We start from the raw sequence: 25,228 nt of genomic DNA on the forward strand, positions 1-25,228 counted from the left end.
GGTTTCCTGGCAATCTGTTAAACAAATAACTCAAGTGGGCGTGAGCTTGAGCAAGGTTAGAATGGATGTGGATTTTTAGGAAATGATGATAAAGGTAAAAAGTTAACAACATCATCATGATTTAGAGTGTAAAGTTATAAAAGGTACCGTCACATGTAATGTTTTATAACTTTTCAGGCATATTTTGTAACCAGCAGACTAAAAACTCTGTATGTTGTCAGTTACATTACGTTACATTTATTTAGCAGACGCTTTTATTCAAAGCAATAAGTGCATACCAAAGGTCATTGGAGGAACTACAAAACACAGATCTGATAAGGTACAATACTCATTTTGCGCAGTTATTCATAGCCATGAACACATTAAGTCCAGTTCATACAGTGAACATTACTGTAACCTAACCTATACTAAGTCAAACTAGTAGGCATTACAAGCTACAACATCAAGACAATGATACAAGGCACAATAAGTGCTGGATGGAGGCACATGTGACATGAGTGGCACAGGAGGTACATGTGTAGCATGAAAGAGGGGAATTTAAGTGATAGAAATGATCCGTAGAGTGGTGATAGTTAGGTAGTCTAAGTATAGTCTGAAGAGATGCATCTTCAGACCAGTTATAAAGCTGTACTTATTACTCTACCATCTCACATATTTACATGAAAATCAAATCATAGTTATTGTATTTTCTGCTCATAATACTTTAATTCTGGGTACCAAGAGAAACAACTGAACTAGACAGAAAGGTCATTTTTATTGTGTATCATTGGTGTCTGTTATTTACAATTTTCTCCCTTGGGTCTCCCTTGAAAAAGATATTCTATATGTCAGTGGGACTTGCTGAGCAAATTAAATTTAAATAAAAAAAATGTAAAAGACTATATAGAAAATAAGCAACACATAAATTGGCCAGATCAGTTAGTGTTTTTAGAAAACCATCACAATACTGCTGCCAGAGACCACCAACTCAACCAATGAGGCAGACAGAGGCAATGATGAGTTAGAGATATTACAATCAGTCAAACATCTTAAGACTGCATGACATGCATGAGTCCAGCAGGATTAGACTGTTGATTTACTTTTTAATTATTATTTTTTTCACATTCTGGCATTCATTGTGACATCCTCTTGTGCCCCTCAGCAGTTATCATTGGAAACAGGGTATGACCAACTGACGTACAGAGATGAGAAAAAAAAGAAGAAAAAAAAAACAGTGGATGCTAAACAAAAATTTGTAAAAATGACAAATACTTATTGCATGTGAAATAAACATTTATTAGACAACCTGTATTTTTTAACATTACAACTGTACAGTTTCTACTTTGGAAAATCATAGATGGTTTATACAGTGATTACACTGGTCTCTCTTTGGAAACAAATATTATAGTAATGTTAGTTTGCATGAGCTTTTGCAAATGTTTTGCTGTAGCCAGGGTGGCCAGTCTGTCTGCAGATTTTCAAGCAGTACAATATTCAGGTTGAGCACCAGCTGTCCCTGAATAGTGTAACATGCTTCACATACAGGGAAGGAAAAAATGTGCTGTGGTTTTGTTGTACAGATTCAATGAGCAGTCCGCCTTCCTCCTTTAGTTTGATATAAATTTACTTTAGATATAAACCTATTGAATGAGACACAATCAGCCATAAGCTCTAGCCATTGTATGGGATATCTATTGTTTTGCAGTTCCCCTACAGACCAGGCCCAGTGGCCTAATGGATAAGGCATCAGCCTCCGGAGCTGGGGATTGTGGGTTCAAGTCCCACCTGGGTCGACTGGTACAGGATCATTTTTAATGATAATGGTTCACATCACTGTGAAAGAAGTTAACACTGTCCACTTCTCTTGAATGGTTCTGGAGGAGGCATTTAAAAAGCAGGGTGTTTCCTATTAAAAGTACTTCCTGCATAAACACGTTTTTTGCATGTGGGCAGAAAGGGAAATTCCATAGGCGTATGAGTCAGTTGTTGCCTGTTTTGTGTAAATAAATAGGTCATATGTTACTGAACTGAAAAATTTGAAGAGCCAATAGCCTTTAAAACAGGGTGATTCATTTCTGCTGCAGCATAGGTTGCTTAAAACATACAGCAATGCATTTAAGACACATATAGTTTATAGCTTTTTATCATTTACACAAAGTTTGGTTGACATTGGTGGGGGGTAAAAATGTAATGCCATTTTCCCGAAGCACTAGAGACGCATAGAAGCACTTCGTATTCAGCAGGAAAGAAAATCAAATCATGTTTGATCCACCCACAAAGCACAAATGGCCGAGACTGCATAGTTCAGGAGTCCCTGAAAGGATCAAGAAGCCTCTGTGAGGAACTGAAATCCTCCATCAAACCTCTGCTTTGGATCCTTAATGGGCAAGTGTACCGCAGTGTTCTCACACAAGCAATTTGCAAGCCACACTTTTAACTATCTTTTACAATTACAAAGTAGAATTTCCTGCAACTGTGCGCAATTCTCCTGAGACACACAACTATTTGAAATTCCTGTCGGCTATGTGAGCTCTTGGATCTCTCTTTTGCTCCCTATACAGTACATATACAGGCATAAATACACTTATGTACAGTTACCCAATGTATTGTGTAAAAATAAGGCAGATATATGATTAAGCATTTGATGGCCTGTTTGATGGCCAGTGCTAATGTGCAACCACAGTGTCTCTGAAAATGACTATTTATTTTCAGTGGAAAAAGACTATAGTGAACAATCAGTTCAGATTCTGTAGTCAGGCAGTCTTCCTTTCACTCTGACCACCACCCCAATGACATAATCACTTAACTTCACACAGGAGTGGCTAGAAATGCTTACCAGCCACACAAAATTATAATACTTTATTTTGAAGATCACATTGTAAATGGTGACGCATCTCCTAACACACATATTAAATGAATTCAGTACTGACAGGATGAATCAACATTTATTTTACTAATGTCAAATGAAAGCAATGACACTGCGATGATGCAGAAATAGCATCGGGACACAGGAAGCAATGTTCATCGGGACACAGGGAGGTACGCAGTGACGTCCTCTAGCTCTGTGCAGTCATTGTCCAGGTACTCCAGAATAACGTTCCCCCCATTGTAAAGTGGGCAATCTGAGTGAGCCAGCCAGGACAGCAGGGTGTCGTCCATCTTTAAGGCTTCTCCGGTCTGCGGGTGGCACAACCTCAGCTTCTGTAGGCGAAGAGCAAGAGCCGTCAGACAGGAAACACTTCCTTCAAAAGATGTAATTCATTTTTCTTTAATGTACAGAAGTCGTTTAAAAATTGGACAGGAGGAGCTGCTCAGTAATGTTAAAGAAACTGGTCAAGTGCATGGATAGACCCCATGGACAGGGATCCAATCTGGACTGTGCCTGTGCTGACTGTAGCCAGTAGCCCCACAAGGCAATGCAAAACGAGTTCAAGGAGAGTTTTATTGGGCCAGGCTGATAGCACCTCATCGCACACCAGTGGCCCCTGCTGGTTGTTTGGGGCACATTAAGAGTCTTCCTACAGCTCGTGTCTCTGCGAGTTCAGCTTGTAAACTGTGATGTGACCGCAGCAGCTGACGTCACGTGCTGCAGAGGAAAGCACATACTCGATAACTGTGCTACCCCGAATTGATGATAGAGGTTGCTGCAACGAGCACTGATGAAAATACAATTGGGCATTTGAAAATGGAGGTAAAATGGGAATAAGGCTGTCTGGGTTTGAGTGCAGTATGTCAGTACCTTGGCTGTTAAGACGTTGTTGTTGTTCTTGAGGTTTGCCAGAGTGGCAGCATAGTCCACCACCTTTCCTATGCTCCATCTGGAGCAGAAGAACATGGGCAGGCTGTTGTCTTTAGCCTCTTTTGGAAGGAACACCTGGAAGTATGTCCTCTCTGTCTGCAGTTGAACAAAGGAAATGTAAATGTTTTCGAGCAAAAGTATATGAAAGCCAAACATGGATCACAGAGAAGGGAACAGAATTACATAGGAAGGGTATCGAGGAAGGGTATCGTAAAACAATGAGACAAAATATATTTTTAAAAAACAGGGGTGGAGCAAACTATAATCAGATCCTATCACAATTAAGACCCAGTGCTTGATCATGCAAGTTTTAACATAGCCTGTTCCAGTTGCCCAGCTGCTCAACAATTGTTATCTCCATTTTAAAAATAAAAATCTCAGAATATGTCTAAATTGATTCATTTAGTTTTTTAAAACATAGTTATTAAAATGACAGTTTTAAGATATACTTAATTATTCTTTTTAAAAAACAGGAAGTGTGATCAGAAATCACCAGGACCCAATACGCAACCTGAAAATTGAGGACAACTAGGAATGTACTTAAACCCATTGTCTTGCAAAGACTTCAGCAGGCCCAGTGGCCTAATGGATAAGGCATCAGCCTCCGGAGCTGGGGATTGTGGGTCCCACCTGGGTCGAGCAGCACCAGATGTTTTAATATCATTTCATCAGACACACAATGACAAAAAGCTACCTGCGGCAGCCCCTTGTCTCCATCAGCGTGCAGCTTCAGTTTCATCAGGGCTACCTTCGCTGCAGTTGCACTGTTCTTCGCACCCTTACGCCCCTTACTGGCAGGCAAGCCCTTTTTTGACTCTTCATAAAAGTTAAGAGAGAGGGTTTAGAGAGAGAAAGTTTACCTTGTGTCAATTTCGATCGTGTCAATGTAAGCTTACACTGCCCTCAAGTGGACATGTTAAGAACAGACCAGAAATAGAAATAGAAACCATTGAATAAAAAGTTCAGAATAACAAATGAATGCCTTCCAGACACAATGATTTTAGTAGTGATTCTGCTGTCTCAGACAAATTTTCAATATCGAAGAGAAATCATCACAGTTTTAGCTTGTCTAAGATGCTGAAAGACCAGCAATTAAAAAAAAAAAGACTATCCTTAAATGTGAGACTACCTGCAACATATGAGTGGCACAACTAAACAAAATGGCGGACATTTGCAGGCAGAAAAAGTCCATGGTATGTTGAAAAATGTGTCTCTCCAGGTGAAGGTATAGAGAAGACCAAGAAGTATGAAACAATTGACTAACCAACTATATTTTTTACATGCTGTTGAGTGGCAGCCATGCGTGGCTTCTGGATCTCCAATTTCTCACACTTGTGGTCATCTTGATGCCGATGTCTGTTTAACAAAATGCCCCAATGAGGGAATCAGTAGCAGCAGCGACAGAAAGTGGCAGAGAAAGCACACAGAGAATAACATCTAGTCCCTACTGAGAACCTTTCCAAATACAGATACCGTTGTGCTGGAATCCAAATTACTTTGGATAAATTTACGTATAGTATTTAGTACAGTTTTGCTCAACAAACCATCTTTTTCATTCAGCCTTTAATTAAGTAGGGAAATCTCACTGAGATTTAAATATATTTTACAAGAGGCCTGACAATACACTGGCAGACATAAGAACTAATCTTATGCTTATCATGCATAATGTTCTACCAATCTAGCTTTTACAGTAGATGCAATATTCAGTATACCCACGCAAGACAGAAGTTTTTCTGACAGTGTGGACACAGTACTGGTAGTAGCTCCTTTCCTTTGCAGTCCTCAAATGTGCATGGATATGAGGTACTGCTGCTAGATGTCAGAACTTCTTTTTTGACCGGAATCTAGATGAATAAAGCAGTTAAATATCAAAATGACTATGTTACAGCAGATGTCCAGGATATTTCAATCAAACACAAAAGCCATAAAAACAATACAGAAAAGATTATTATTTCACATCCCATACCTCAGGACACGCATGTGACTCTCGACTTCTGTGTTCAATGCTTAAAAAAAAAAAAAAATTAATTAATTAATTAAAAAATAATTAAATGACATGCAATGAGTTCACAATTTCAACATTTCTATTAAATAATTAATTATTAAAAGTCAGATTTAATTAACAGGCATATTGCACATGCAAATTTTTATATGAACAGGCACTGCTGAATTCGTACAGGCTGTTATTTACATCCATCAACTGTCAAGCAAAGTCAAGGTTGCAAAGTAGCCTGCAAATGTAGACATGTAGACGCACGTTCAGATTGCTAAACCGATTACTAAAAAACTTTGACCTGCATAAAAACTAACGTTACACTTCTAACGGTTAAAATACAGATTATGACGAAATTTTACATATCGTTAGCTTCATCCACTTTGACAGTGAATCTTACCAGAAAACCCCAGAGCAATCATCGCAGACGAAAGGCAGAAAGTCTGAAAGTAAAATAACAGAATGTGATTCAGCCATCGTCGATTAACAGATACATATGTACTGTATTACATTGCGCTGCTACTAGACAGCCAATTTAGCTAAAACTTACATGCGAATTACTGAACTATCGTTAGCTGGTTTTCATCACTGCTGATGATGCGAGCTGGTAGAACTGCTCGCTAGTTTGAAAGCGAACTTCCCATGCGTCAGTTAGCCAAAATCAATGGTGTGTAAAACAGATTATCGGATCACCTAAACATACAACAATGGTCATGCGTTGTCGAACAATGGGAATTGTATAACAGTCTATCTTAAATATTGTTTCAAAATACCTTGTTGATTACAAGTCGCAATGGTACAATGTTTCCCAATGTCTAGCTCAGCCATGTTGTACTGACGTCACTGGACAACATCACCTTTGAACTCAATCAGGAAGCGCATGTAGTATTAACAAGAACAATTCAACATAAATCTGTGAGAATTCATTAAAAAAATAAATTTAAAAAAATATTGGAATGTAATTATTAAATTCGTACTGGTATTAGCATCTTGTTTCTATAAAAGCTGCAATTTATATTATCTGCATACATAACGTCTGCATACATAATATGGAATGGTACTGAAAAATCAGCTTTTTGTTGTTTGGGTCTGAAAGTCACCCTTTTCACACACAGCTTGATTTTTATTTTATTTTATAACCTTTGGGGGATATTAACTATAGCATGTTCTGGCCAGAAAAAAACATTATATGGAATTATTCAGACACTCAGCATTTTCCATTAAGTGTGAAAAGTTGCTTTTCATTCAGCAAGTTCACATTCAAGGAAATGCAATTGTCATTTTGATACATTTTGCTGCTGTTTTACAAAGTTAGTTGATTGATTTTGGATTTGGAAATGAATTATTGGACATTTCCTATCGAATAATGTTGCACTTCCAAGAGCCGATACATTCCCACCCTTCCCCAGGTGTCACATTTCAGGAAATAGCAGGTGTGTCGCTCTGTTTAGATTCAAAGCTTTAAAGATAAATACCGTGCCCGCCTAACAATTTTAAAGCGCAGCTCAGCCTCTGCATTTCTCTGAACCCCTTCTGTCATTTAGACCACACCGCAACGCTTTCGGTATAATGAGCAAAATTTCGAAGTTATTTAAAGGGAGCTCAAGCTCCTCCAAGTCGAGACACAGGACAGGTGCGTCTCCGCAAGAGGCAATCCACAAACTCCGAGAGACCGAGGAGATGTTAACTAAAAAACAAGAATATCTGGAGAAAAAAATCGAACAAGAAATTGCAACTGCCAAAAAGAACGGGACCAAGAATAAAAGAGGTATGAGTAGTTTAGGTTTTCAGGTTGTTTCTTTTGAAATATTGTTACAACAAACTGAAAAGTAGCCTATATAAATTGAAAATCGTCCTAGTGAGTTTTAGTTGATATGTCTTGCACTGTAGGTAGTTAACTTTTTTTAAGCTGCACAATGGGCTAACTAAGATAGTTTTTTTCATGGCAGAGATATATGGAAAAGTCATTCATATATTTCTGTTGCTGTGGAGAAATTCAAACCCCGTGTATCTGTCTGTTTCTCCATTGTTAAAAGAATCTGGTAAGGCGACTAACGCCTACTTTTATTTGCAGACAATCTCGTTCTTCAGCATACTCAGCATAGCCTACTCATAATTTTAGTTTGACGCAGATCAATACAACATTGTATTGTCAGTGCTGTGCTGAGTGTGCGTACATGTGAACGAATTTTGAACTGTGTATGGTAGGCTGTGTGATAGGTGTGTGAGCCACCATTTTGCTACATTTGAATCACTGCAGGGCTTACGTAAGCAAGTGCCGAACACAGGATGTGCTTCATTTCCCATCGGACAATTAACTTGGGTCAAAAATGTAAATATGTTGCTAAAATAACACCAAGAAGTTAAGAGGATTTAGCCTACCGTTTTAGCGTAGTTGCTATAGAATGGTCAAATTGCATAAAGGCATTTCCCCCCGTTTTTAGTTGATTACAGGGGAGTGACCAAGTGGGCGTTTGTCTGGGATCTTTTTTTAAATACCATTTCCTTCATGTGGACCTTTGTCTCTTCTGTTATCAATTCCCCCTTTGGTTTCACACTATCCTTTCTCTCTCTCACCCATCATCTCCTTTGCTTTAGGCAATAGTATCTCACTTAAGTGGGCTTTGCAGTTCCAGTTGTTCCATTAATTGCTCTCATTGTAACATTCTCTCCCATAGACCTCTCCGTGCCAACTCAGTGATTCCTTTTGTTTCTTGTTTTCTGTGTAGTTTGAGAACATTTAAACTGAAATGTTCAGTTCATCCCAATGTTCACATCCAAGCCTGCTAAAGTGTATATCTGCTCTTTGTTTAACAACAATGTGACAGCAAGGCTACGCACAGCACCAGTAACACTTCAAGATACATTATTAATCAGTCCACGTGTTCATATGGGCTAATGATTGGAAAGAATATTTATTGACGTCAACTACATGGAATGTAATTATGAGCACAGTCTGTCATGTATCTAATGGCAATATTCCTGATTTGAAATCCCTCTCACAACCCCAGCTGCACTCCAGGCCCTAAAGCGAAAGAAGCGTTTTGAGCAACAGCTGACTCAGATTGATGGAACCCTCTCTACAATTGAGTTCCAAAGAGAAGCGCTGGAGAACGCCAACACCAACACGGAGGTGCTCAAGAACATGGGCTTTGCTGCCAAGGCCATCAAGGGGGTTCACCAGAACATGTGAGTGAGCAGGGAGGGAATGAGAAGATGCTGCATACTGATAACTGAGGAGCCTTTTTTTTCATAGGCAACGACATTGGAGTACTTAACAGTTTGCAAAATCTGCATTTGTAAGCTATATATATGCATGTTATGTGTAGGTGTACATAACATATCAGACATAGCATTTTATTGAAGGGCAATGCCCATTGTTGGCCTGCGTGCCTATAAATGATGTGTAATAAAATAAGATTACATATACTCCTTTCTGTTTCAGGGACCTGGATAAGATAGACTCTTTGATGCAGGATATCACAGAGCAGCAGGAGATAGCGCAGGAGATACATGATGCTATCTCCCAGCCATTTGGAGATCAGTTTGATGAGGTAAAGGCACACTTTCTTAACCAAATGCTGCATAATGAATATCTGTAGCCACTTCATTGTATGCCTTTGGAAACTGTTGCCCTGGCTATCCTCATTCAGCCCTGCGGTGAAGGTTTCAGATCAGCTTTGCTCCTGCTCTCTGTATTGCATTACATTACATTACAGGCATTCAGCAGATGCTCTTATCCAGAGCGACTTACTCAACACAAATGGATGCAATGTAAAATGCTTACACATTTGATATAGAATTTTGCATTGCATCCATTTATACAGCTGGATATATACTGAAGCAATGCAGGTTAAGTACCTTGCTCAAGGGTACGATGGCAGTGTCCTACCTGGGAATCAAACTGGCGACCTTTAGGTTACAAGTTCCTTACCCATTATACTAAATTGCCGCCCCAGTGTTAGCATGGCCGGCTAACTGACACCTTGCTGTGATTCTCAGGATGAGCTGCTGGCGGAGCTGGAGGAGCTACAGCAGGAGGAGCTGGAGGAGAGCACGAAGAGCATGGGCAGGCTGCCCAGCGTGCCGTCCACAGCCCTGCCCACCCGGCCAAGCCACCGGGCACGTAAGTGGGACCCCCGTGTTGCAGCCCGAACCCTGCACACACAGTGCTGTCTTTCACTTTCAGAGTATTTCGATGTCATCTTGATTTTTGTTTTTTGGGAGTTGCATGAGGTACCTTTCATCATCATTTGTTTACAATCAATATTGGATTGAAGAAGATTTTAGAAAAATATTTTTGTTTGGCATAAGTGTTTGAGCAGAGTAAAACTGTGGCCTGTTCTTTTAAAAATACCCCTTAGTGGTTATACTGAGCACCGTTGTGCTGGGGTTAGCCCCCACCCCCAGATCCTGCCTAAGGAAATACATCAAACATGTTTTTGAAGCATGCCTCCTGGCATTTTTTATATAAAGGATTGCCCTGAGACACAGATGACAGCCATATACTCTCAGTATTGTCAGATTCACCTTCAAAGTACTTTTCCTCCCAACTATAAACCTCCCCAGAAAGTACCTCATCAGTGTCATTTTCACAAGTTATTTCTCAACATTCACTGACAATATCAGTCATAATTTGTTCTTTGGTCTGGTTCATTTTACTTTTATCCGGCCATGGGTAGTTTTTTCTTGTATTCTGAAAATGGTCCGATTATCATGACATGATTGTGTCTTGTTTTGTTTCACAGACTCCAAGAAGAAGGTGGAGGATGATGCGGACATGAAAAGGCTTGCATCGTGGGCCTCCTAATTCTTACCATCCTCAGTATATACACCACTGCCACACTATCATACGCAAAGCCAGCGTTTAGTGTTAGCTGTACAGCTATAGAAGAATATGTGTTTCCCTTTGCTTGAATGTTTATGATTTATTATTTTCTTTATGCTGGGTATGCACAGAAGTAACTTTGTTTTTTAATTGTGTTTATTTCTGTTGTGTGTCTAGTGTAGGAACCTAGAGTACATAAACTCCTGCTTTATGTGTACACCAATATTTTTTCATGGTGAAAAAAATGAAATGAAGGAATTGATAGTTGACTGCAGGTGGTTGGTTGCTTAGAATAATGTAGTCTGTATTTTACCTGAAAGTGGAAGGTCTAGGCCTGTGTTGGAGGCTCTTTTTTATTTTTATCATTGAGCATGGTACAGTTCTTCAGTTCTGACTGTGTATGTTGGTTACATTCTCTCTAAGCAGAAAACTGTTTTTTGTTACCGTGGATAAGGCTGCTTTTTAATGAAATAGCAATAATGAAGACGGAGGTTTTTCAACTATTGCCATTGTCACATGAAAGTACAAATAAATAAAAAATATAAGATTTTTATTTTTTAATCAAAACCACCAAGTAGCTTACAGATATCTTCCAGTTAGGATTTTTGTATATATTAATATTTTATCGGTTTGTATGAATTGAACTGAAACAAATATTCATGTGAGGATTTCTTTTGAATGTATGAAAATATATCATTTAATCTGAATAATTAAAATATGACATTTGGTACATTACGTTTAAAGATCCACCATTCATTTATATTTAACAAGGATTCCACACACAAAGTTGGATCCAGTTTTCATTTCTATCTCACACACACTCACCTGGAGTTTTAATGTGGAAGAGATTTGGTGCTTTCAGGGTGAGCTATGAAAGCAAAATGACAGCAAAACGAAAATTAGGCTCTGATGACTTCGTATATAGAAAAAAATACATTTTCTGTTTCATACAATAAGCACGAATGCAGAGTCCCCGGTGAAAGGAAAAGCAAGCGTGAGAAAAGTCTGATGTCAGAAACTCATCCTTGGTTTACGGGTCTCGCGGCCAAAATTATATGGAAAGAGTGATTTCAGGAACCCTATTCCCCCAAGTGCCTTCTAGACCGTTTCAGCGAGTTCAGGTTGGCTAGATAGCAAGGTAATGAATCTGTCTTCTCTTAATGCGCATGCGTACACGCCTCCCGCCTGACAACCAAGCAGGAAATCCTCCTCCTGTAGTTTGGAAGGGGCAAATAAAGTCAAATATAGTGGAAACATGGCATCCGAGATACCAGATCCTCCTGCTGGTGAGTTCGTCCTATTCGTTTATGTATGTTTAGATCTGCTCATTGACTTCAGACTTACAAAATCGACTTTAATACTTTGACAGATCGACAAATTTGTCTAATTTTACAATGCCAGTGGATTGTGTGTTCACGTTAATGTTAGTCTACTAGAAATGACACGTTTCACTGTTATCAACCGATGAATAGCTAACGTTAGCTTCAATTATAAGATGCGAACTTGCTTGTTAGTTTCCGTCTATTTAAATTAACGCAGTTTCATATATGTGAATCTAAGTTGTTAGCTAAACAACCAACTTCACTTTGACATCTAACATGGACTATAAGTTTGACATACGTGTGGGTAACGAAAGCTAGCGGACATACAAGTTCTGGAAAAGAACTGAATGACACCAAGACGTAGCCAGTTAAGTTATCTAGTTAACGTTACTTTGATATCTGTAATATCTATACATTTAGCTCGCTATTTATTCATGCGACCGGCCATTTAATCCCAATTGAGCCCACTGCGCTGATGTCATGTCGGACATTCCCTTGTAGGTAGTTTCGAAATAAATTCGCATTAATTTCATGCTAGCACGTTAGGCTACTCCATTTTATTGGTGGTTTGCTTCCTTTTTTTTTTTTTTTTAGTATTTCCTTGTTGAGCTACAAGTGACGGGAAATCATTGTGACATTACATTATTGTTAGTATTGCGTTACTGTAGCCGAATTCCAATATTAACAATACACGCTTTAAATAATTGTACTCGTTCTTCTGGAATAGACGTTTTAAGACTTTCTATTGCTACACGAATAACGTTACATAAATATTGTATTTGAGCAATTTAAACAAGGGATGTCTGAAATACACCAACAACTAAGGGCTTGTCTTGGTTAAATTTCAATATAATTGGCCAAGTGAAAACTGCTTTCAGAATAAGGTTGTGTTGTACATGGTGTATTTTTTAATCATTGGCACTTGTAAGCCTTGGAAACAAAAAGAAAACAAAGTGGCACAAAGGTCTCAATGTGTTCCCACAGGTGATGGGCTGTCGGACCCAGAGGAGGAGGAGAAGAGGGCCGCGGCGGCTGCCCTAGAGGCCAACCAGCAGCCAGAGCTGAGGGTGGTGCTGCTGGGCTGGAGGTGGCCTGGCAAGAGCCTGACGGGGAACACCATCCTTGGGCGGGAGGACTTCCGGCTGGAGAGGGCGGCCGAGTTCTGCGTTAAGAGGGAGACGGAGGTGGCCGGGCGCAGGGTGGTGGTGGTGGACACGCCGGGCTGGTTCTCCTCCCAGGACACGCCGGCGGTGTACCAGCAGGAGATCGTGCGGGGGGCCTCCATGTGCCCCCCGGGGCCACACGCCTTCCTGCTTGTGATCCCTGTGGGCATGTTCACCGAGGTGGATCGGGCGCGGGTGGAGGAGCACCTGGCCCTGTTCGGGGAGAACGTGTGGCGTCACACCCTGGTGGTCTTCGCCTGGGCCGAGGTGCTGAAGACCATCTCCATCGAGAGGCACATCCGCAGGGAGGGCAGGGACCTGCAGCAGGTGGTGGAGCGCTGCAAGAACAGGTACCACGTCATCAACAACAACATCTTCGGGGAGCACCCCCAGGTGCCCCGCCTCCTGGAGAAGATCGAGAATATGGTGGCGGAGGAGGGGGGCTTGTACATCGCAGGCGCCGTGGAGAAGAAGCCGCTCAACCAGAACGTGGTGGAGCGGGACCTTGGAGCCAGGCCCAAGCAGAACAACACCCTGGGCTTAGTCAAAAACATGGAGGTGTATCCGCCACATCGTAAGTCATGGTTCACTTTTTACAGGCCAGGGTGGCGCTGTCAGCTAACACTGAACGTTTGAGAACGTATGCTGTATGTGCACGATAACTGTGTTCACTCACTTCACTGTCTGTCTGTTTTCTGTGAAACAGTGCTTACCCTGTGCTGTCCATTTAACAGATGTACGCTCTCTGTGTTGACTATGTGACAATATATACTCTCTGTATACTGTGGATGCTGCCTTTGTGTATTCAAGTGCCATTTATGTGCTACTGTCTTGTGTATATAATAGTGCAGTGTGTGACTATGAGCTTTGAGCTTGGTATATGTATTTGTACAGACTGGTGTGTGTGTGTGTGTGTATGTGTGTGTGTATGGTATAATAATCTCTTCCCTCCTGTTTCGTGTAGAGTCAGGTGACAGGAAGAACAGCAAAGCTGAAACGAACAAGACACAGTGACCTTGACCATGATGTCTTCCAGGTAAAGTCGCTAGCTCACTCCTGAAATGTTAATCTGATAGGACTTGCCTTTGCCTGCCTCATAAGGTCTTCTTAGTATGCCAACCCAAAACCTTTCCCTGCCTTTTATTTTAAAATTCTCATTGATTTATTTTTTCCTCTTGGGGAAAATAGTATAAGCCTCAGTAAGACACATAGTCAATGATCATACAGAAGTGAAATATTGACCATTTTTCATAGAACTGGAGATACTCTTTCTTAACTGCTATTGTAAAGGCCCTATAACTTTTAAAATACTGCAAGTGATATATTGCCCCTGCTCTTTGAAGAAACAGTTTTACCTTACAAAGAAAATATGATAGCATCAGCTAACAGCTGTGCATTTAGTGGAAGAAGAGTGTCATGTTGTGCCCACTTTTGCTTAATGTCATATTTATTTAGATGGATAACATGGAAATATGGCTTTAGGTAAAGTCAGCAAATGTACTGGCTGAATGCGCACATCCCATAACATTTCATTTTAACTATGATCAAGGCATATGTTTGGTCAGTCACTTTCTCAGTGCATTTAGTCTTGGGACTAGGCTAATAAAACTAATATAATAGAGCCATGTGCCTATCCTTTAGCACAGGTGCTTAGTAAAATTGAATAATGTAATATAAGAGAATAATACCAGCACACTGCAGTTATACTCCCAAGTGATATATTTAGCTACATCCTTCACTGCTTGTGGATTTAGCTGAATATATCGCTTGGGAGAATAATATGATGTGGTGTTATGGTATTATGTGCTTATCAAGGCTAATAAAGCGAAATGTAAAAATGATGTGCAATGGGCATAACAGCACTTTTGTTTTGTAGTGGCCAGCGTCACAAGTTGGAACAACTGATAGAGCGGACCTGACGAGCCACAGAAATTATTGGAAAGAGGTCTTGGAGAGTAGTATGTACAATGGAGCACATGGTCTGGTGATAGTGCTTTTGGATTTCAGTCTCCCACAGACAACCCCTCCCCCTCAAATATTATTATTATTTTCAAAAATAATTATATTTATTACTTGGAATATGGTTGTCATTTCAGCCATATGTGATCTTAGCAGACAGTTGTTTTATTATGTAATTAAGTATGTATGAATACAGTTGATGGAAAACCTACTGTAAATCTGATCCTTAAAAGTAGAACAGCAACACTTGGTACAGTGCTGTCAGCGTCACATTAAAACACTCCAGTCTGGTATGACTACCTCATTGGCCTTACTGGAGTCTATTGCTGTAACTGAATGGAGCAGGACCGAAAGTACTTTGAGGTTTTAAGTGCCTTATTCTACCCACCTACAGCAGCCTTTCAGTGTGTTATGGAAGTGTAACAGCCCTTCTGAACGCCAGAGACAAGTTGAGACTTCTCACACTGACAGAATTTACACTGCAAAAAGTCTGTTTTGACAACTGCTTTAGTCTTGAGTGAGACTTAAAATCTTACTTCTTCTCTCAAGTAGAAAATATGGACTTGTTTTAAGTTACAGTTTGCTTGACAAGCAAAATTTTCTTACACCAATGGAAAATCTTGAAATCAAACTGTCTCACCTGATTCGCACTAGTTTTGTCTCATTTAGCAAAAAAGTTATAGATATAAGAGTGTAAATTCAAGTTTAAAACTAAAATGCTTGTTGAGATTGACCTATTTTTTTGTAGTGTACTGCTAGGTTACATTCCATCAGCAGCAGTGATTGTGGATACTTCTACAAGGTACTTTTACCAAACACAAGAACAATTCAGGCATCTTTTAGCCTACAACCTTCTTTACAAACAATCCAGTGGTATATGTGAAGTAACCAGAGGAAGAGATGTCCAAAGATAAACTAATCTGGGAATGCTGGAACAGAGCTATACCAAGGCATGTAAGCAAAGAGAACTGCACACTAATCACATTATGCACATATTGGTTTCTCGTGTCTCCCCATATTGGAAAGCTATTTTGAACTTTTTCTTGGTTATTATTGATACATTGATGGTTTATTTTGGTCTGGGGTCAGTAAAACGTGCCCTATGCTTGGTGAAAACGGTGTCCTGTTGAATTTTGGTTATGTGTTGTACCAAACTAAGGAATCGCTGCTGAATAATACTTGAATAAAATTCAAGGAAAGAGTGTGGTGACCTGATGGCATGAAGTTTCTCATCTCTGTGGGCTATAAGCCCATCTGACAGCACTACAGTTGTCGGCTTCATTGATCTAATGTCCACCTTAGTATGTTCCATTGTAGCATACTAGTGTGGACATTGGAGATATGCCGAAACAAAGGCTTGCTTGGTTTACCTTATAAAACTAGAGTAACCGCAATATATCGACACAATCGCAGGAGTTTTTAGACAGTGTATCAAAGATGGTGACCAAAAATGAAATAAGGTTCCATATCAGATTTCATCAAAATGAGTGTCACTGTGCAATTGTTTTAGTTTGTGACCGCTTTTTATTAAATATTTAAATATTTAAAAGTACACCATACACATTAATATTTGAGTGATTTCGTGTTTCTGAAAGAAGCTGATTGCTTGCTTGTGAATTGCCATTTTATACAGAAGATTAAAGCAAGAGGACGTAGTTTCACTCATTTATCAGCAACTTATTTGTTCACCTTTGTTTGTCAACTAGTTTTTATTGAAAATAAATAATTTAGATAGACAGTGTAACCCAAACCGAAGGCTAGTAATTGATACCCATGGCTGCGAATGTGATCATTGACGCTACTTGACACCAAGCGGCACGCAATGCCATGCCTGTTAACAAAATCAAAGTAGTTACACACACGTTAGTAAACCTTTATGTGCAGCACTGTTGAAGAAATATCCACAGTAGAAGTTCCACTTCATCAAATACCCACCAAGGATAACATGTTACGAGCTCCGCTTACAGTTCTGTACGCTATCAAGAAATCTAGTTCAGTACTCTGTATATTACTAGAATTTGAGTCATAGCACAGGCTTAGCAATTGCTAAGTAAAAGCTTGGTTTTTGCTGGGGTTTTTACAATCTGTTTTTTGTGCTCTTTACCATTTGTAGAGTGATGTGAGGGGATAGTGAGGGACATGAGTTCTGAAGAATGTAGTTTCATATTTATGCTGACAACTATATGCAATGATATGAATGTAGGATGAAATGTTTCTGTGGCATACTGTGTAATATTTTAAGTTGTTTTTGGCTGATACTTTATGTGTGAAAATGTACCTTCTGGTTCTAAAATTCTGGTATGAAGTATAGCAAAGTAAACTTGTTTATTGGAGGAATAATTGCACCAAAGATGTAGTGAATTGGGTGGATGGTACCTAAAGCTTTCTACACATAATGTTTAGTCTGACAACAAAATACTTTTGTTTCAAATAATAGTAATGCCTTGTTGAAGCCTCCAATGGCTTTGGATGAACTTATATTTCTATATTGTACTGTACTTTGCTGTACTTTTATTTTTCGAATGCATTTTCATGACAATGTATGTTTTCTATTGTCAAATAAATGAGAACCAATTAATTCATACTAGTTTGTGTTACATATAAAAAATAACACAACCAGAAACAAGTTCTCTCTCAACAGAAATTTCCAGTTGATCATGAACTGTGAGATGGGTTAAAACCTTGCATATCTGACAAGCTCGCCTCCTCCTGGTGGATCTGTGGAACTACGTGTTTGGTGCTTTTCCATATCTGGAAATAACTTGAACATCAGATGATTCCAAATGTACAACCTAGTACTACGTACTATTCATAGTGAAGAGGTTATGATTTCCACATCAGTCTATTATGCTTAAAGCTTATTCTTGTTTTAATGAGTTATCCATTGGGTAAATTGACCCCATTGACTGCAATAATACAACTGGATCTTTGTCTTTACCTGAATCAACCTTGTGAGAATATTCACCAAGCAGCATAATTCATATTTCACTTTAATATGAAAATATGAATCATGGAAGGAACAGTTTTTGTAAACTTCATTATACACTCTGGGAGCCTTTACATTCTTCACCGTCTTCTTAAAGCTTTAATAATTCATACTGACATTTGGTCTATATTGCAGTCGATTTCCCTTGAAATATGAATTTCATCTTTCTCAAAAAATTGCAGTGCGCTATAATGGCCTGTGTATTATTGGTTTGTCTCATCTTGTACTGGAGAAATCATCCAATGCATGATGCCTAACAGTTTCCTAATATGTTTTTTGCCTACCGTTTTTCTTTTTCAAGTCTGTGGGTCTTGAGGAGGTAGGAGCAGATAGGAAAGGTGTACATCATGGTGGCTTTACAGTCTATGACTAAGTGCTTTTTCATTCTCCATTTGCGCTCAATGAGTCTAGCTGGGCAGAATCATTAACAAAATGGCCCAATTGAATTTTGTCTTTTGATTTAGCTTTTTGACCTGAATACAGTGATTCAGTTACCTGTAAAATAATTTTTTTCAGTGATGAAATGGTAAAACAGTTTCACAATTTTTATTGATTGATCACTGTTTGAATTACAGTAAGGAATAGAAATTAATATTTTTAAACAAGCGTTCTCCAGCTGGACTAATTCTGTTGTAATTACGTTGTGCCACTAGGGGGCAATAATGCACCTATGATGCCAATCCAATTCTGTAAAATTCAAACCTCTTTAGACACCCGGGTTTGGTCATAGTAGATTTTGCATTTTTGAATATAATGGAAATTCGTAAAATACGATTAGTTAAAAAAATATCAAAATCGAAAATATATAGACAATATTAAAAAAAAAAAATAATAAAATAAAATAACCATTGCGGTGAAAGAGTAACACTTTAATTGTATCTTAGAGTGCATAATTAATTCCATCACTTTGGCAAAAAAAAAAATAATAATAATAAAACCAAACCTAGGGGTAGATAAAAAAAAAAAAAAAAAGGGCTTGCTCACAAAGACTTTGGCTATTTGAGGATATTATGCTGGTTTGCATTTTTAAACTTTGATCAACATGCCTGGGATTATTGGTCTAGATGTTTTGTACATTTCTATACACAAATTTAAAACTCACAAAAATGTATATTTGACTACATCCCAGAGAGATACAGTCAGTGCCATCTCTTTTCATTTTGCTTGTGAAAATCATTGGACTGCAAAATCTCGAGTGGCAACAGTGAATTCTGAAATAGATTCAGCTTGTTTCCCCCTCGTAAAAATGCTGCTGCATAATTCATTGTTATTAGGCGCTATTTATGGGGTAGCTAAATGCATCTCAATTTTGAATGACAGTCATAAACTATACTATTTCCGTAATTACCGTGCTGAACTGTGTAGATGAGCAGCCAGCCATAGTTGACGAGTGGCATTTCCTTGGAAACTGTGGAAGGATTACCCTATGTGTGAATTCAGGTGGACGAGGGAAATGTTCCAGAAGCTCTCATATACCGTAATATACGGCATATGACTCCCGATGGAGGTATATATAGGTGCACTACATAGTACTGACGGAGCGGATCAATGCAGGTAGGCTACTGTTATTTTAAAACATTTTATCACACAACGTTTTCAGTCTGACAGTTTTGTATTGCCTACAGCCTGCATATCCTACGCTCAAATCCCTGAAAATAAGACACTGTTCCCTGCAAATAATTGACGAGTTGGTGCGACAAAATCATTTTTTTTTACATTCAACAATATGTTCCCGAAAACAGTTGCCTGGAACAGCCACTGCAGTAAATACAAAATGTGGGTTGCATACGTCTAGCAGAACCGCAGAAAACCTTCCGGTCCCGTAGTCGTCTTCCTGACCCTGCCCAATCATGGGCGACGGTATGGAATGTTGTTTACACGGGGTGGAAATGACACCAGCGTTACAGATTCTTCACTCGCCCCGGGACTGATTCGCTGAATTGGGACATCGCACACCGCCCATCCACGCCTATCAAATGCCGCTCCGGCATGTTTGCTGCGCTCCGTCGTGATTCATCGTTTCGCAGTTGCCCAGAACCCACAGGCCTTGTCATCACCTGATTCCTACCATTGAAACGCCCAGTTCCGCAAAAGCTGTGGTGGCTCACTTTCTCTGAAGTTTGTTGAAGTAAGTATATAAGTAAGTAAAAGTAACATTTGATGGGAAACTTAACTTATTTTCCCCTGAGCTACGGGTTTATGAAACAGAGAAATGTTTTTTTTCTTCTTCTTCTTGATTTTGCACTAGGGCAATTTTTTTTTTTTGATGAACACTTGACATTGGTGGAAAACAGAAGATTAGTCTCGAACTATACCATGATGTTACAGGGCAGAATGAGAAACTAGTTTACGAGAATTAGTTTGTGATCGGGCTTCTTATAAACAAAGACCATATAAACAGATTATTTCTGGATTTTCAGGGCATTCCTAAACTTTACATTTTCTCCAAAGGCTTGATTAAACTGTAGCAGTCAGTAATAAACACCATTGTTCTGGAAGTGACCTCTCTCTGACACATTTCAATTCACTATTCTCATGGCTTTGGATGCAGTGAAGACTTAAAACAGCAGGGCACTATGGTTTGTGGTATATCATGAATATCACACACATATGGGGTGGTCTGGGGAACTTGGGCTTCATCTCATGTCTGTCAAGAGCACGAGCTTTGCCAATATGCATGCTATCCCTTTGTTTCTCCTACATCAAATGCATCCAGCGTTGTTTTTTCTTTGTTTATGCATGTTTTCTCAGATGATGAATGGTATTGAATATAGAAGTTGATTACACAACATAAGAGGACAAGATTTCAAATAAATAAATACAATGAAAGTAGATTTAAGCCAAAACTGTAACCCTATAATAAGATACACTTGAAATATTTAAAGGGACTATGTGGAAGGGAAATTAACTTTTCTTTTTGCAATAAAAACACCACAACACATATCTAACTGTCTTACAAATTCATTTTTATGAAAGTAATAAGAAACAAAGTCATAGAACATTTCCCTAGCTCCTGAACACAACCCTAAACTTGCCTGTACCATAATGTTTCTCATTTTCTTCACAATAATTCTACTGCTAAGCCAAATTTTAGGCCTGGGGGTCATCTCAGATACGGGATTTTTCTATTAAAATGGATGACAATCAACCTAAATATTATCAATATATCAGTCAACAGGGGAACACATTTAAATCTGTTTGAAGTCATTCATTTAGGAAAAAAAATATTTCACAAAAATAAATAAATAAATAAATAAATAAGGCTATCATGTAGCCCCAATAGTGAAACCATTTTGGTCATCCAGTTTGAGGACTAACCCTAGCCATTACCCTTTCCCTCACTTTTGAACATAATCCTAATCTTGCCCCACCTTTAATGTTTACTATTTTCCTAATCCAAACCCTAAGCCTAAATCTTGCCCTAACCTTAAGTATAACCCTAATCCAAATTCCAACCCTAACCCTAATTATAAGCCTAAACACCTATATCTCAAATAAAGTAATGTTTAGACTGAAATGGATGATATCTAACCTAAATAGCATCAATTCAATGAGGAAATTCAAGAAAATTAGTTTGAAGTCACCAGGACTAATCCTTGCCGGTACCTGCTCCCTGGCCCGAACTTGCCACAACAGTAATGTTTACGGTTTGCCAAACCCCCTTTATTTCTAGCACCAGTGATTCCGACCTGCAGTAATCTTAATTATGGGATTTTTCTATTAAAATGGACAAAACCCCACCAAAATCATATTAATTAAACAAGAGAAATACAATGAACAACAAGTTGTTCATTTAGAAAAATATATTTCACTGAAAAAATACCTAAATAAATAGGACTATTGGGTTAGGCCCTAATAGTTTAGAAAAGATGTTACCCTTACCCTTTCCTTCTCTCCTGAACATAAACCAAAACTGCCCTCAAGCCCAGCTGACAAAGTATATTTCTTTTTGATCCAAGTAAATTTTTTTTATTTTTATTCCCCATATGCAATTTTTTTTTTTTTGTGGAACAGATGCTCTGAGATTACTGCAGGTCTTAAAATGTCTGTGAATCAACTGCTGCTGATGAAGAAGCAATCCGAAGTCTTTCCACACTTCTTTCATTTCAGAACCGAGAGTATGAACACTGAGCCCGGGCACGAGGACACCATGGCAACATCAGTGCCATTACTTGTTGTTCTTACATCCAAACGGTGATTATTGCACTGACTGTGTCTCCCCATTTGACATTTGACTATCCCCAGTGCAAGGTAACCTTTCAGATGAAGGCAGACGAGAAGAGAACGCACATCTGAAACTCACAGCATAGGCTATGTCACTGAGCAACACTGAAAAACAGACTCCTTTCCAAAGGTGGCTATACAGAGTCCAAACTTCCTTAGGCTCATGAAACAAGATTCTAGTAGACACTGATGCAATCTTTGTCATTTTGTGCAAATAAATGACTAAGCTGGGCAGTGATGGGAACCCTTAGAATGTAGTTAGGTTACATGTGGTAGTGGAGATTTTAAAAAATGGCAGTTTTAAATACTAAAATTCCACATTCTGCATTCAAAAATAATTTTATAAATGCCTTGTAGAAATGTGTTCTTAATATGCCTCTAAGATGTCACATCTCACACTGATAGCTGCAATATTTGATCTTTTATACTCTGAGTCAACAAAAACTCCTCGTGGTAAGTAACAAAGGGCTCAATTTATTCTCTTTCCACTTCTTACATAAGTCATTGATCCAATGTGGAGAAAGCATGTCACAGAATTGTCCCAGATAAAGCTGCTTGTGAATTCTGGTTACTGCCATTATAGTTTTAATGCTGCTCTTTTTGTTGTGAATAATTTTTACAGAGGGTATGGTTTCACATGATATGCAACAGTCTCAATCACTGCAGGTGGGTTTGAGGGTAAAAACAACAAAGGAAAATAGAAAATAAAGCTTGCTAATCTACAATTTGATCAATATAAATAAGCATAGATCCCAAGTCTGTTGAATCACTGGCCCAGCGCAATCACTCCATCAACTACTCCAATTTGCAATATCAAGGATATTGCATATCCAGTCTGATTTAAAATTAAGTTTACATACTTTGCATAGCCAGTCTCTTTGAATGCCATTGTCAAATTAAAGCACATCATTAGGCACAGACTCACTAGCATAGCCGTGACAGAAGCTGAATTGAGAAGTTAAAACCTTGAATTATAACATCAAACTGCCTTTCATTGCTGATAATAACACTGGATGAGACTGATGTAAATTCACATGATTTATATGCAAAGTGAACTGCACACCTCATCGCCGTTCACACCACTTGTCTGTGTTTGGGGAAATCAACGGGCTGTATGCGAATTGTATTCTGTAATAATGTGAGATGTGTGTCTTAGATTTCCCTTTCTCTTTGAATAACAAGATTCCAATCTGTATTGTCAACCAGTGGATGGCTGTCAGGAGGCTTCTGGAATTGATGCATGCGTTCTTAAGGGCTCTGAGCTTGTGACCTTCGGTCCCATTACTCTAAATGAAGAGCCAGAGCGCTTGCAGAGCTTTAGATATTTAAATCTGGGTGTGACAGGCCGGGTCACTTAATGGAGTGATTTTAAATAGGTTCCCTGATACCTACAGATACAGGTCTCAGTCTTTAAAGGTTATTTGCTGTTCCACGCCTTGTGGATACTCTCACCACTAGCATACACGTTGTACGACCACAGCAATCTCGAGAGGCTGAGCAACGAATGGCAGCTTTAATATTTTATTTGAAGAGTGTCTACTGCACAGTACATAAAGCCTTCACGGTGACTCACAGTGCATACGATTAAAGAAACTATCCAAATGCCTCACTGCTGGCTGTAATCTCACATGGAAGCTACAGCCAGTGCATTTGTACAGTAGCCAGTAAGACAGAGTCTGGCATGTCATGCATTCAAATGTCTGGACTTCTGTTATTGTGGAAACCATTGGCTGACATTATGAAATGTTAGCACATTACCATGGAAATGTGACATATGGGCCCGTGATTTCTATGTGCAAATGTTCTGAATTTGGAAAGACTCAATGGCAGCCACCATCAGAAAAAAAAACAGCCCAGCTCTCTCACTTGCCTGACAGTGTGTTCCCGCCATGGTCCTAATTTGATGCGTTTGTGTTCAGGCTAAATGGTGAATTGTTTCTGATTCATTCCAGGACATTTATGCATATAAATAAAATAAATCACTGCTGCATTATGTGCTTCTGTGTGTAAGACAAAATAAAGATGAAATGAGGTTCTTTGAATTGAGCTTCAAATGTGGATGAGGGAGATTAATTAATGAAGGAAAGCAGCAGTGATGATACATGTTGACATTGATAATGTGACAGTCAATCCATTTTCATTCATTATTTTGAACCATTCAATCTAGTGAATAAGAAAACATTTAAAAAGCAATTTACAAATGATACAAAATCTGACAAATATAAACAGCCAAAAAGGTGTTCGATTACAAAGGTGTTCAGGAAGGATACGTTCTTGAATATTTACAACTGAAGACCATTCACTTTTCACAGTGAATGTGGGATCAGGAAAACTAAAAAAAAAAAAGTTTTCAGCATGAAACCTTTCCTGGAGTGACCATTAGAAAGCATTAATTAGTCATAAAGTTAAGTACCACACTATTTATTAATCTATTACAGCAAATAATAATATTTATAATATTTATAATAATTATAATAATAAATTATGTGTTTTTTGTGGCAAGAATGAGTAGTGTAGACTGAAAAAATACAGTCTGTCTGGACAGTGAATTTGGAAAACCATAATTCATGATTTATTGATGAAGGAAAGGTTGTTTCTACATGAATATTGATTTAGGGTTTGAAATTCAATGAAGAGCCTTTATTCCCAGGGATCCAGCGAGAGGGGGTCATTTTTGACCCAGCGGATATGGGGTGCATGCAAAATATGAAGACAACATGAAGGTGAATGTAGGCCCATCCTATCACTTAGGGAGTGTAAAGAAATCTGCGAACCATTGGGGGTTCACATCATCCCTCCACTGCTCCCTAATAAGCTTTCTAACAGCAAAAAGCTGCTCGATTAACCACAATCATGCAATTCTCATGCATATTTATTATTTTTCATTATATGCAGCCCAGTCTTGTCTTTTAAATGCGGGCCATCTTTAAGGAATACAAACTGCATTTGGTCACACGGGACACGGCATCCTACTC

General features: G+C 38.8%; 3 protein-coding genes and 1 non-coding gene across 4 annotated transcripts; 3 read left to right on the plus strand and 1 right to left on the minus strand.

Annotated features, from left to right (window-relative positions):
* Positions 1 to 1,699: 1,699 nt before the first annotated feature.
* trnar-ccg lies at positions 1,700 to 1,772 on the plus strand. Its single transcript has one exon. It is a non-coding gene; the product is annotated as a tRNA-Arg (tRNA).
* A 1,051-nt stretch (positions 1,773 to 2,823) lies between these two features.
* On the minus strand, positions 2,824 to 6,628 carry zfand1 (zinc finger, AN1-type domain 1). The gene is made up of 8 exons (XM_035412035.1): positions 6,545 to 6,628; positions 6,172 to 6,214; positions 5,745 to 5,784; positions 5,495 to 5,622; positions 5,043 to 5,134; positions 4,473 to 4,594; positions 3,719 to 3,874; positions 2,824 to 3,180 (listed from the first exon to the last, which is right to left on the minus strand). Exons 1-8 carry the CDS (start codon positions 6,597 to 6,599, stop codon positions 3,001 to 3,003), a joined length of 816 nt encoding a protein of 271 aa, XP_035267926.1. The 5' UTR covers positions 6,600 to 6,628; the 3' UTR covers positions 2,824 to 3,000.
* A 551-nt stretch (positions 6,629 to 7,179) lies between these two features.
* chmp4c (charged multivesicular body protein 4C) lies at positions 7,180 to 11,169 on the plus strand. Its single transcript, XM_035412036.1, has 5 exons — positions 7,180 to 7,539; positions 8,783 to 8,960; positions 9,217 to 9,325; positions 9,774 to 9,897; positions 10,520 to 11,169. The coding sequence occupies exons 1-5, from the start codon at positions 7,341 to 7,343 to the stop codon at positions 10,579 to 10,581; spliced, it is 672 nt and encodes a 223-aa protein (XP_035267927.1). The 5' UTR covers positions 7,180 to 7,340; the 3' UTR covers positions 10,582 to 11,169.
* Positions 11,170 to 11,766: 597 nt separating this feature from the next.
* Positions 11,767 to 17,626, plus strand: LOC118226245 (GTPase IMAP family member 4). The gene is made up of 4 exons (XM_035415707.1): positions 11,767 to 11,885; positions 12,906 to 13,658; positions 14,049 to 14,120; positions 14,961 to 17,626. Exons 1-3 carry the CDS (start codon positions 11,855 to 11,857, stop codon positions 14,096 to 14,098), a joined length of 834 nt encoding a protein of 277 aa, XP_035271598.1. The 5' UTR covers positions 11,767 to 11,854; the 3' UTR covers positions 14,099 to 14,120; positions 14,961 to 17,626.
* The last annotated feature ends 7,602 nt before the right edge of the window (positions 17,627 to 25,228 follow it).

Source organism: Anguilla anguilla, chromosome 4, assembly GCF_013347855.1.
Source record: "Anguilla anguilla isolate fAngAng1 chromosome 4, fAngAng1.pri, whole genome shotgun sequence".
In the NCBI taxonomy this organism is placed as follows: domain Eukaryota; kingdom Metazoa; phylum Chordata; class Actinopteri; order Anguilliformes; family Anguillidae; genus Anguilla; species Anguilla anguilla.